At 44.2% G+C, this 14,064-nt stretch overlaps 1 protein-coding gene across 4 annotated transcripts in view; it reads right to left on the bottom strand.

Annotated features, from left to right (window-relative positions):
- The window catches only part of Rbcn-3B (WD repeat-containing protein Rbcn-3B), a 188,248-nt gene that overhangs the window by 53,017 nt on the left and 121,167 nt on the right, over positions 1–14,064 (bottom strand). For all 4 annotated transcript variants that reach the window (XM_072288168.1, XM_072288166.1, XM_072288167.1 and 1 more), the window contains 3 exons: positions 8,751–8,969; positions 3,177–3,432; positions 806–1,033 (listed from right to left, as the gene is read on the bottom strand). In XM_072288168.1, the coding sequence (XP_072144269.1) occupies positions 806–1,033; positions 3,177–3,432; positions 8,751–8,969 (703 nt within the window). The remainder of the gene's footprint in view (positions 1–805; positions 1,034–3,176; positions 3,433–8,750; positions 8,970–14,064) is intronic.

A 14,064-nucleotide genomic window follows, 5' to 3' on the forward strand; every position in this document is an offset into this window, starting at 1 on the left:
TTCTCGATAACAAAGAATGTCCTAAATGAAGAAGCAGTTTGCGTGACCAACATGCAAAGCAGAGGAATGCGGTATTTTCATAGAACTGGAAGTATGGGTTTTTTACATGGCATGCGTGGCACGTCAATACCTGGAAAAAAAAATCACATATAAGAGTTTTTTTCTTTTTTGAGTATATTGGTTAGAGGGAAACCCTGATGCTGCTGTCTAAGCACTGTGCTGCCATGGGAATGCCGAGATATGGATGGTATGACAAGTTTTGAATGCGGTTTGGCATAAAAACTGGTAATGGCTGAGCAAATGACGCTTTCTTGCAATGAATTCGGCATAAAAGGTCTCAGTTCTTCTGTAGTTCATCCGTAATTTTTGATGACTCACACAAAGCACAGCAAGTAAGCAAAAAAGCTGGAACGTGCACTTCAGTCCCAAAATGCCAACCTTGTCTCTCCTCTGGCTTTAGTGACAGGCCAGTACTATTCACTATCGACATATGTCTGTACAACCCAGCATAAGCTTGCATGCTTTAAAAGCAGTGTTCTCAGATAATACAGAAAAAGAAAGAAAGAACAACATATTACAGGCCACTTTAGCAGATACTCTACCACTCTGACAGATGGAATGTCATTTGCAAGATGTGCCACTGAGGTCTCCCGGCTTTACGAAAAAGGTGTCAATCCAAAGCCATTTCCCTGGCATTCTAATGCATACAACAGTGCCATTTCACCGCTTTCCCTCTGAGTAAATCGTAAGAAACTCTAGCCATAAGAGCTGCCACTGCAAAAGATGACAACGGTTTCAGACGTGCCTCGATTGCAACGCTGCTCAGGCCAGCAGCATTGGGCGTCTGCTGTGCCACCTGTCCTGCCTGAGGCACCGGTGCGGCGCCTCCGGCACCCGAGGCATAGGGCGAGGCAAGGAAGGCCTCGCCATAGTTCGGCAGGTAGACGGCCCACTCGTCCACAACCGTCTTGCGACCCTTGGGGCCAATCCGCCGAAGCTCCGCGAGTAGCAGCGCCTGGGCTGCTTCGCGCACCTGGAGAAAGCAGCCAGCCCCAACCACAGCCTTAATGCCACAAAGCCCAGACACCATTCCGCACCAAAGAAAATCAAAAGAACTCGTTTGCTTTTGTCTCTGGCCATGGAGAGTGCACTCGTACAAATATACAAAACAATGAAACGTTGCTCAAGCTATGAGTTAACCAGTATACCAATTAATTAATAACTAGTTTGCTGAGCTATCCACAACTGAATCTTTGCCTCAGCATAGCCAATACCTATGACCTTTGAGTCAAGTTTCTAGTGCCTAAATTAACACTTTGAGGTACCATGCTCAGCATATCAACAATGATACACTGGGTCTTGTGCAGTTATATTTATTCAGTGAACGAAAGCCTTCACATTGGACAGTTACTGCTGAAAGCTGGGCAAATTGGTTACTGGGCTGATAAAATGTATTAGCACTGCTATAACGCATGAAACAAGGAAAATGATTTGATAGGACAGGCACTGAACATCAACCAATTATTTTATGAAGAGAGATTACAAATACAGCAAAGATAAAGCACGAGGCAAAATGCTGCAAGAAAGGCTAATACAGTAGACTTCTGTAATTCCACTCCGGTTAACTCAATTTGTTGGCTATTAAAATCCCGACCGAAGGTCCTGGCCGAAGTTCCTGACCAGCACCCATGCATTTCTATGGGCTCAAATTTTCATTATTTCGGTCCTAAAATTTCGAGCTTGGCTATCATCCTAAAGCCATCGGCTCTCACTAATTTAATTTAGTCTGGAACACTCGACTAGCCTCGGAGTATGTGAGACATAAAGGAGTGCTGAAACACCCCTCAGGCATGGTGAAAAAACATAGTCCACGGATAGCATACGCTGCTGTGAACATCTCAGCCAAATTTTGCAGTCGTGCATGGTAGGTGGATCTTGAAAGCGGAGCGCAAAGCCACCTTTCTCTCACATGCTTTTTTTCTTCAACAGAAGCCTGCGCCTCACTCTTTTCTGGATGGTTTATTTCATAATATAGCAGATTCCCATACGCAGCTACTATTAGCTACCAGCTGACGTCAATCAAGAGGGGTGTTTGGATCAGTGCACATCTTCCTACTGCTAGTACTGTGTATATTTATTGATGAAGATTAATAAACAGGCTGACGTAAGTGAAATTGTGCCTTCGAATTTCAATAATAATTACATACTTCCGGAAGAGGTTGACTATCGTCTGCTCACGCTCGGCCACGGCCACTCAAGTAGCAATTAAACTTTGGCCACCCAGCTTATCGGTGTCGTAGCCATCGGGTCTCACTAATTTTGACTAGTTTTGAATGCGCAGCTAGCCTTGTGCCACGCGAAACTTTAGGTTAGACCACAGGCACACTTGCCAGCACGCGCTCACTCCTGGCCGCTCCTGGTTACACACCTTGGCAGACTAATTGATGGCACTTCAAAAATGCACAAGTTGGATGTGGCCACTATTGATCGGTCACACTGTAGTATATAACCACCAGCATGCACTCAAGCCCTGTCATGCACGAAGCAAACGCTGTGCATACGTGCTACAGTCTGCTATGTAACATAGACACTGCGGCCGCCACGAGGTGCCGCGACGAGTCCACTTGCTAAGTGCACTGCAGCTTGCTCAGAACAACCGCATTTGGCTTACATCCGGCGAATCGAAAGTAGTGGCGTGTAGGTTCCAGGATTATAATTGCAATTATTGTTTTTACAATTTAACAATTACCGAAGCCAGGTATGTTAAAGAAGCACTACTAATATTTTTTCGAAATCTATTCATGATTAAATGATAAATGATCATTCACATATAAAAACATAATTTCTGGTTTACAGGTCATTTTCACAATTCAATTCTGAGGCATGCTGCAGTGAGGGACTCCAGATTAATTTTGACCACCCGGAGTTCTTCACCATGCAATTACACTGGCAGCGACGTCTCCAAGCACAGATTTCTGCCACGGTACATACAGGGAGCAGTGACCTACTATATTCCGATTACCTTCAGGTGTAAATGATTGGCAGCAGCACAGTCTTTATTTAACGTGAAGTCTTTGTTAACTCGGTAATCCGCAAATGGTAAGAAGTTTACCGACAAGCTAAAACTAGCTAATAAATACATAAATGAACAAGAATGGGAGAATGTCGGGACCTACCTCGAGGCAACGGTCCTGCCACCGGCGCGCAAGCATTTCGACCTGCGGTCGCTTGAATTCGGGCGTGCGCACGTGGTCGGGCAGCAGGACGCAGTGCATCGCAGCCAGCAAGCTCCAGCCCTGCTTGATGTGAGCCTGCTGCTGCGACAGCGCTTCCTGTATGGCGGCCAGGGCAGCACTGCCGTCCACACCGCCGCCGCCACCGGCCTCCCCGGGCGACATCATGAAGGCACGGCTGTCCGCACGGCTCAGCCGCCTGCATCGCCGACAAGAGTGAGCAGGGCAGCCTCCTGTCACTTTCGAAGTGCGTGTATGAAAATACAACAGTTTTAAGAAACCGCAGACGCAAAGTGGCCAGGAACTGATAGAAGCATTTTGTGTTGGGGAAATGTAGTGAATAACGCTTAACATCGGAAATAAATAAGCAGCACAAGGGCGCTGCTCCACAAGCCACTGTGGCTTTGGCAGGCCCGTTCCTGTATTCTGCGAAAGATAATAAAGAAGTTATTATTATTATTATTATTATTATTATTATTATTATTATTATTATTATTATTATTATGAGAGACGCTGTAGCAGAGGGCTCTAGATTGATCTTGATGCGCTCAAAAAACTGCCATAGCCACTACAGCAGGCATGCTAATTTTGACCGCCTGGGGTTCTTTGACATGCACCCAATGCACGATACACAAGTGTTTTTGCATTCCGTCTCCATCGTAATGTTGTAGCCGGGGCTGGGATCCAACCGACGACCTTGAGCTCAGCAGCACAAGGCCATAGCCACTGGGCTACCCTGGGGGGTGATGATATAAGGATATTCACCAAGCAAAATAATTACACATATAGTTACCCTAATATATATATATATATATATATATATATATATATATTATTTTTGAAGCAATGGGTCTGTGGGCAACAACAGACACAAGACCAAAATTGAGCTTCAACCCAAGCGCCACCTATTGGTTTGTTCAACAGTTCGACAGTCAACAACAACAGTCAACAGTTCAACAGTCATCTGCTTTGCAGCAGATGACTTCTGGTTGGCGGTGCTGGCACCTTTCTACACACTGGTGCAGTGCACTGATGTAGCTTCAGCATGTACACCTGTGAGCAAAAGTATACGGACCAGGGATTACACGATAAAAATCACTTTCTGCTCTGTTGGTTATTGGAACTTGAAATTGAAGACTGCAGTCCAAACTTGGCATTACGAATTTTCTAGTGCACTCATCAGTTTCCCTTTATGCATGTTAATTACGAAGAAATTCTGTTTTTTTGGCCACCTTGTGGTCTGTATACTTTCCCTCACGGGTGTGCACGCAGCTGCAGCACCAACAGAGTAACAACGGTACATTAGAGTGTTCCCTTTAATAGCGGGCCGCACTGTACGTTGCATTTGCTGTACATTGCCTGTGTGACATTGCTATAGCCGGGGATCTTGCGTTGGTCTCTCTTCTCTGACCGTGCAATAATAGCAATAATAAAAAAGCAAGTCACATGCCAAGCCTTTTCTTCCTCGTCTTCTGTTCCTGCTCTAATCTAACAAATGACACTTGCTGCCTATCATTTACTGTTGATTGAAGACATTTAGTCAAAAAACGATTTTTGGTTTGTTGCCTGAAGGTAACGCTTGTTCATAAAGGGTTAATGGCAGAGTGAATACTAGTCTTCAAGCACAACAACCAGACAGGAACTAACAGAACAGCTAAAGCATTCTATTCCGAGCATACTGAAAGGTATGAACGTTCGCTGTTTCTTTTTTTCTTTTTCTCGAGCCTCAATATGCTTCCTTTCCCGAGGACCACAGAAGGAAACACGCTGTCAGCGTCAACGTGGTGAACTCCGGAGACCTCGAGCATTCATTCTCAAGATTGGGAACCAAAAGAGGATTAGTAACATGGTGTACACCCCCACCCGAGTATTGCGCTGTAACATGCTCCCGTGTTATCACTTACTTATACCTAATATGCAGTTTTTATCATACCATTAACCGCAGATCAGTAGCGATATGCTGAAGGTGTCTGACTTTAGTCTGTTAGCATAGAGGGTGTGCTGAAGCACTGTTCTACCTGGGGTAAAAGAATATAAATGCCTTGGTATATGGATAAACGAAGGCAATACAGTCGGCTCTCGTTGCAATGGGCCCTGATGAAGTAATAAGAAATCTCCCGTTTTATCCGAAGTCCGTAATAACTGAAACACCTCACTTCTGAAACTTTGGTGGCGATGTCTAACAATGTTATTGTAAAGGCCGAGTGACGAACCCCCAAAGTAAAAAGCGAAACAAACAAAAAGTCGCAGTTTCACTCAAAAGGCAAAGCGTCGATTACGATACTAAATTGGTAGACAGCTATGCGAAGTAAGGATAGCAGTTTTATCTCGCTCGATTACCGCGAAAGTCTCTGTCAAAACATTGGAGTGAGTAAGCGTGGCAGCAGCAGTGAGTGAATTGACCGTCGTGCTGTCTCTCGCTTCAACGTGAACTAAACGTCTAAAGCACAGCGCATACGAAGCTACCGGCACTGGGCGTACTTTGTCCACATCGCAGATCGCTTTCTGGCCGCGCAGCCGCCAGAGTAAAACCCCCCTCTCCCTTGCCTCCTCCGGTGCCTCACACGTGAAAGAACACGGCGCGTTTTCGCCCTGCCTTCCTCTCTCGCGAGTGCGATATTGAGCCACGGTCATCGGCTGACCCTCGCAAGTCAGTTGTCAACCTGTGTCAACACGGCAAAAGTACGTTTTACACGCCCGATTTTGAAAGAAATTGCCGTTAATTTTGTCCGCTGTAGCTGATAGTTCATTGTAGCGTGGTCCGTTAAAAGTGAACTTCGTTGAATTAATAAAATAGGTAGAACAACGTAAGGTTGAAATCTGGGCCATTATATCTGAAAGTCTAATGTAAGCGGGTCCGTTGTAATGAGCGTAGACTGTAGATATATGGAAACACTGGAAAAAACAATAACAGTGAAGGGGAAGAGAAATGCAGCCATAATGAAGCACAGAGCACTATGGGGATACAATAGGTACGAGGTGCTCCGGGGTATGTGGAAAGGTGCAATGGTTCCAGGACTTACATTTGGAAATGCGGTTGTTTGCTTGAAGTCATGGGCACAATCAGAACTCGACGGCAACCAAAGGTCAGTGGGACGCCTCGCATTGGGCGCTCACAGGAAGACTACAAATGAAGCTGTGCAGGGTGATATGGGCTGGACCAGTTTTGAAGTGAGGGAAGCTCAGAGTAAAATTGATTATCAAGAACAACTGAGCAACATGGAAGAAAGTAAATTGACTGGGAGAGTGTTCAGATATGTGTACAGGAAAACATTTATACAACAGTGGAGGAAAAGAACTAGGAAGCTTACCAGCAAGTATGCGAACCGGTATGGTGAGCAACATGGCAACAAAGTACATCAAGCGGAAAGTCAGAGAGGCTGAAATAATCTCATGGGTGGCGGCAAGGGAAAAGAAACCTGCCCTGAGTAGCTACTTATGAGGAAAAAACGAAATCAAGAAAGAAACAATTTGTGATAACTCACAGGGAAGCTCATTACTTTTCGAAGTGAGATCAGGATATCTTAGAACACGCACTTATAAAGCGAGACATAAGAAGGAAGAAGAAGCATGTGGTTGCTGCAGTAAAGCTAGGGAAACGATGGAGCATGTTTTATTAGAATGTGAAGATATCTGCCCAGCGGTCGATTTAGGCACCTCTGGCCTCCTTGAAGCCCTTGGGTTTAGCGAGAGCAGTGGAAAAGTAAACGTGTCCACAATAGAGATCAGTAAGAGGTGAATGGAAGATTGGTGGAAGAAAAGTAGGCAAATGACAAACAACGGAGGTGTACAAAAACAAGGTTCCCAATAGGGAGGAGGAGGAGGAATAAACTTTATTTGTGCATAGCAGATTTGAGACCTAGGCCTCTCTACCTAGATGACGGCCTCGAGCCCTTGGGCCCTGGTGGCATCTTGGGCCTGCTTCCCAATAGGGGTTAAGAAATTTTGGTGATGGGAATTATATTAGTGTTCTTTTTTCTTTCTTTCTTTCTTTCTTTCCTTCTTTCTTTCTTCCTTTCCTTTAGCATAGGTAGGACATTAGGCAGTACAAGAACAAGAGCTTGGTGGTGCAACCCACAACCCTGTTCTAAAGGGGACACTCACAGCATGCATCCATCCATTCTATACATTTAGAGTTAATCCTAATCACGTGATGATTGTAAGCAGCTTGCCGCTAAGGACTAATCTCTGTATTCAGAAATGAACCTTAACTTGAACAAAGAGGTTGAGCGCAGGGAAACACGACGACAAAAGAAGGGACATCAGACACACAGACGCTTAACCCTTTACTGCACCTTGTTGCATTTACGCAACATTCCGATGAACGGCGTTAAACACAGAAGCAAAGTCCGTTTAGAGCTGCCTGTACACATTGTTGCATTTCCGCAACATTTGTTTAAAAAACGAGCTGCCTTGTGCTGCCATCTGTGCTCATCCTTCGCATCTTCTATCAAAACAAATGTGGCGGAGGCTGCGTGCGCCCGCGAGCAGTGACACAGAGTTTTGCCAATTGTAAATGTATTTCTCCATAAGACAAAGCCCCAAAAAAATTCTTACGCTAAGCTCCACATCCTCCTGACTCTGTACATTAAAAAAAACATTGTTATCTCGGAATATTTTGTTCCTGGCGACAGAACGTTGCTATGTTGTGCAAATGCAACAACGTGTACATGGTTTATTTTCTTCAGAAAAGTGAAATGGCTCCCAAACGCTTTTATGGCCAAGCAAGTCCTCCTGATAGTGAACGCAGCAACCTTTCCAGCAGTGACGACAACCACGAGTGTAAATCCATTTCGATTCAATAAGTGTGCAAAATGTTTTCTGGTCGATTTTTTTTTCAAGAGGATGCGGTGCATCCGCATGCTGCTGTGTCGCGTCGTCCCAGGCACAGCCTTACGTCTGTGCTTCTGTTCTAAATTTTGACAATAACGCGAAAACACTGCATTGCTCCCTGGCTGCACAGGAATCTGCACGACGTAGTGCACGAAGTGTGGGAACCACCTGTGATGCACAAGCAAGTACAATTGCTTCTTTTTGTTCCACACTAAATCATAGGTGCATCAATGATTGTCACATGCAAATAAACATCTGAGTATGAATCGCACTAAGTCTATCTTTCACCTCCAACTTCATTATTTGCACGTTGTTGCAAATACGCAACATACCCTTTTTTTTGCAAACTCAAACCACAGAAATTCGCTAAAGTTAGTTTCCATGGGAGTACAGGTAGTGATATCCTTCCCTACAACTCCACAAAAAAAATTTTGAGGAAAAAGAAAATTGTGCAGTAAAGGGTTAACTTGAAGCCATGACTTGACTTGTGTGAATTCCAGCTCAAGATAACGGCTGAAACGAACATGCCCAAAACACTTCTTCCATTTCCTTTGCCGAATTCCTGTCAGGTGTCACCTTGAGCCGGACTAAACCAATTCAAGTGATGGCTTCAAGCGAAGGTGCATTTCTGGATGCACGGGGATGAGACTCTCCGGGAGCGGAGAGGGGCGGGCGTGACCTCACCTGTGCAGCTTCCGGCGCTTCTCCTGGTCGGGCACAAAGGTGGCACTGTTCATGGACATGAGCGTGTTGGCCAGGGCAATCACTGACAGCAGGTGGTTGGTTGTGACGGCCGTCGACAACTCCCAGTGGCCTCTCGACGAGAAGCGCCGAGCCCGCTCCTCTTCTTCAATCTGCTCCTTGGGCACCGGCATGGTCACCACCTTGCGCTCCTTGCTGCTGCTGTATCATTGTCACCAACCGCAAAGGTTTTAGTATTTTTATTTACCACGCTGTAAGCCCATACCCCCGTTGTGTCTGTGCGACTCCACCCATGCAGGGTATGAATCGCACAGACACAACGAAATACAGTCAACCACCAATCAGTGTACTAGTGCAATCACAAGAACAAAACCAAAAATGCAACTAGCAAAAGATACAATTCAAAATTTTTGTTGGGAAGGTGTCGAGCTGCAGTGTCAGTGAAACCTTGCGGACTTGGGCTATTCCATCATGCTATAGTATATACAAGGAATGATTATTTGTATGGATCAACTCGTGAGTTACATGGTAAACATACATGACTATGATTGGAATGAGAAGAAATTCTTCCAGGTGGGAACAGACATGACAATGTCCACAAATTCAATTTAACATATGCAGGACAGTTAGAGATGGCGTGCACAGGTAGGAAGAGTAAACAAACCTCACTGCTAACCTTTGTGTCGTTCATGCTAGTTAATTTGGTATTGCTGGTGAGGATGTCAAATTACACTGGCTGGGAATGTGAAGCGACAGTTGATTCCAATTCCTTCAATTCGGGATTCGCATTCACAGAACTACTTTGATATTGCCACATTGTATACGGACAAAGAAACCAAGCACTGTCAGATGGTGAGCCATGAATCTAACCTTTTATTTGGCAAACATGTGCACACTAAATCAAGTGACACTCAAAGCACAATAGCAGTGAGCACAGCTGTGGATCATTGCAATGTGATCCGTGGGTCAAGTGTGCCAGTTATTTTGCATACATGATACATTATACATTTCCGTGTAATTGATGGTGCTTGAGTACCTTCGAGATGGGCAAATCACTATTCGCACTCTGTGCACAATCTGATTAGACAAGACCTTTTCCACAGAATTCACAACATTCGGGAAATTTCGAATACATGTAGACGCGTCTTGTGTTGAACGATAACACTGTAACAGTGCTTACCTGGTGTAAAGCAGTCACCATCAAACAGCAGAGCAATGTATGCGTGATAACACAAAAGTTCTGTCAGGGCCTAGCCTTTGCAAAGCCAACTGTCTCATCACCATGCCAATTGCCATCATGAGTCATCGGTGCTCGAGCACAGGCAAAATAGGAAACGCTCTCACAAGATAGCTTTGTGAATAAGTGAATAAGGGCCAAGTTTATGATCGGAACTAAGATATGATATTGCAGAAAAGAATGTGGAATAAAATGGATAACCAGAAGTCGACTATAGTTGAAGAGGCACTAACATAAAACACTTAACCAGTTTAGACTGGCAAAACATTCTTTCAAAACAACTTGAAGGGGCAGCGCAAGACAACGAAGACAGAAGGCAGCAACACACAGGACAACAAAAAGGTGTCCTGTCTGTTGTCCTGTGTATGTGTCCAGCGCTGTCCTGCATGTTCCTGCCTTCTGTCTTCGTCGTCTTGCGCTGCCCCTTCAAGTTGTTCAACCAGTACCAACTCGCCCAAATGTCGACACTTTTTCAAAACAATATTTTCATAAATTTCATGGTAATAAGTTCATTATAAGAAGAGAAAAATGAAATCCAAACTTCCATTTATTTTTAATTACATGCTTAAACCCCAGCATAGTTTTCACACACACACAGAGGGAGAGAGAGAGAGCGTGAGTCTGTGTGTGATAAGCTTCACAGTTCTTGCTGCTGAGATGCATACGCACACAATATTGGGGCAGCAGTGCCTCGATAAAAATTCTTGAAACTTGCTCAGTCTTTGGCTGTTTTCCATCTGTAGTCCATTTTCAGTAAAAGAAATTGTCAGTTTTGCCCAAATGGGGAAACCCTGACAGCAACAACAAGGCTTATTAGCATTATGCTTGCACTGCTCGGATGGTGTTGTCGGTGCGACTATACACGAATGCGACATACGCACAGGTGTGCCAACATTTCTGGCAGCCTTGAACGCTTTGACATGCCGTGTAGGGCTTGTAACGCCGTGTAAGGTGTCCTTTCTTGTTTGCCAAGCCTCCTCTCTGACCACGGTAGCTTAGTGCAAATTAATCAATGGACACAAAAACAGCAAAACATACAAAGGTGGGTGCTACTATCAACAGCTTATTCACATGTACCTACTGACATATGTGCTATTCATCGACACACACAGTTCCACCATTCTGAGCTGCCTGCTTTTCATACTCTGCCGTTTGTTTCGTACCAGACACTATGAGGCAAATCTGCAGCCCCATCAAATGGGAGGGGAGGAGGAGGGGTATCGCTTCCCTTACATGAAGAACACCTACACCACCAGCACTCCACAATACTGCCACAATGACACCCAGTCAAGGAGATGGGAGCACTTCTGTGCTCATGTGTATTTATGTGTATTCATGTTTATATGTGTGTGTATTTATGTGCTCATGTGTGTGAAAGTACCGTAAAAGATCTTTTCAAATGTGTTTATTCATCTGTTGTTCTTCTCTCAGTAGGGGATCCTTCGGATGAGCCAGAGTCAATGACAAATAGCCTTCGGCCACTGTGCCTAATGAGATGGACAGTCAGGGTAAAGCCGATGAAAAGGTTCACTGAGAACTATGCCACAGTCCAAGAAACACTGAGTAAGATCCTTCAGGGAACAGGCTTGTAGGCAGACAACAGCAAAACCATTTTGAAGGGATACCAAAAACCCCTGGGAAAGTTTGAAAAGTTGTTGAGGATAAATACCTCCATGGCTCTCTTTGGTATGTGTGAGAAACTAACAAGGGTCCTCCAGTGCTCCACGTTTTGTGCTGCAGGTGTGAAAGAAGCTGCAGAGACTGTACGAGTCAATCTCCAGCGTGCAGTCTGAAACTGTGTTTCAGGAGTTGTGGGACCGCACAAGCGCTGTTGCAACTTGGCTAGGTCTGAAGAAGTCTCGTAGTGGAAGGCCTACAAAACTGCCAATAAGGTTTGAGATATCCAGCATGTCTCTTCCACCAGTTGTGCTCGATCTTCAAGCAGCATTGAGCAAAGAATAATTTGAGGCGATTGACCATATTATGAGTGAAGTGCTGCAGTGCTTCAATCAGCCTGGCATGGAGCAGCTAGCGAAATTAGAAGACACACTGGTTGACGCCGCCAGAGAAAGACAATTCTCGGCTGACGACCTCAACACAGCATTAGGTGTGCACACAGCCGATTTTCATCTAAGCAGTCTCTCAGCACAGTTCTTACTTTTTCCTTCCATTTTGCCCAATGTTGAGTCTTTATGAACTGAAAGCATTTCAAAGACTCTTCAGGCAAAATCTAAACAAGTCCACGAGCTGCTAGACCAAGTCATCAAACACATGCAACTTCTTTTTTCTGTACCTGCGTTTGTACCTTCGGCAAAACGCCCACCATTTTACCCCGAATGAAAAGTTATTTGTGGAACCGCCTGACGCAGAGGAGGCTAACACCTAGTCTCACTTTGCACATTCACAAGAAAAGGACCGCCATACTCAGCTTAGAAGATGTGATCAAAGAATTTATCACCAGGAGTGCTGAACCACTTTTGGTCTTTGAGGCAATCAGTAAAGGGTGCACCTGTCATCATACCTTTGAAATTTCGAGCAGACTGCATGCCCCAAGTATTTGTCCATCTCTCTCCTTTCCTCTCTCTGCTCATTACCTCTGCCTTGAATTCTCAGATGCAAGTCCACAGGTGGGCCATTCAGAGCCGTATGATGAAGCGGCACTGCCTTGAATAAGCTTGTGCGCATTTAAGAATCATTCTGCAGCGAGCAATGCATACTGCGGTGTTCTGCACACAACTCTTCAACGTCCCTTTCGAGTGCTGTTTGTTTTAATGCATAGAGCAGATCGGAATGTAGGTTGTAAGCAAGCTCTCAAGCAGAAAATAAAAAGACTGGGTATGTCATTGAGCTTCGTGTGACCGCAAGGAGGACTGCTAAACCATAAGTTTTCACTTGTAAACCGATGCATTGCTTTGTCATAATTTGTATATAATACAAATGCTGCAATTACACCTGTGGAGTATTGCTCTTCGTACCTATTGCAATTAAAAATGTAGAACTGTTCATATGTATATCTACTGTACATGTTTGTACATAGTACAAAAATAACATTTCTCATTTCATGTACACTGCCCTGATGAAAGGGCTCAGTTTTCATGTGATACTGCATTAAAAGCAGAGCCCAAGGGCGGGGCGCTTTATGTATGCACGCATCTCGCGTGCTTATGCTCGTGCGATTCCTGTTAGACAGCTTTCCCTTTTTTTTCTTCTACACTGAATCTGCAGCTGAGGGTAAAAAGATGGAAAGAATAAAGCTGCTACTGTTTTGTTATTGTTTTATGCCATATTTTAATCACAAAGGTTTTTTTTGCATGCACTTTTAAAGAGAACTTGGAGCACGGATACTTTTGTGAATAAAAATTTTGCAAATCTCAAGAGTAATAAATGTGATTCGCTGAAAATTCAGCTTCAGGTGTTTCATGCTTTTCTTGTGTGTGTGTGCACACTTTATAAAATTAACAGACGAAGCACACACATAATTAGCGTTTGTATAAGCTATTAGAGAGCAATCAGCTTCAGTAGCCATGTAGGCTAAATGTACTACAGTGCAAGAGATGTATGGCAACAAAATATTCCATCAATAATATTAAATCAAATCAAACCATTTTTATTTCCTAGAAAGAATAGATTCTGGAGAGGTTCGTTGGCTAAACGCTGTTATGGACAGCTTGACTGGGCCAATGAACTTTTTACAAGGGTTCAATATGAGGTTAACATCTCATGAATTTTTTACAAATAAAGTATAGAAAGCACAATGTGTTTTTTTCAACAACAACAAAAAATAGACAAAAAAAGCAAGACGAAAATGCTGCCGTTTCCTCCCCTTCCCAAGTCGCTGCCCCAAACACAGTGAACAAACAAGATCTGAGGTCACTCATGTGATATTGTAACAATGAAAACATACTAATAAAGTTTGGCGGATAAGCGCGGTCTTCAACTGGCACGTATCACATGATATTAGAGAGTTTCAGTGTATCCACAAAATTCTTTCCGCTTACATTTTACCGGGTTACAGAGCCCCACCTTGTGGCAAAGAGTTTAACCAGACATCACACAAAG

Source organism: Dermacentor andersoni, chromosome 5 (assembly GCF_023375885.2).
Source record: "Dermacentor andersoni chromosome 5, qqDerAnde1_hic_scaffold, whole genome shotgun sequence".
NCBI lineage: Eukaryota > Metazoa > Arthropoda > Arachnida > Ixodida > Ixodidae > Dermacentor > Dermacentor andersoni.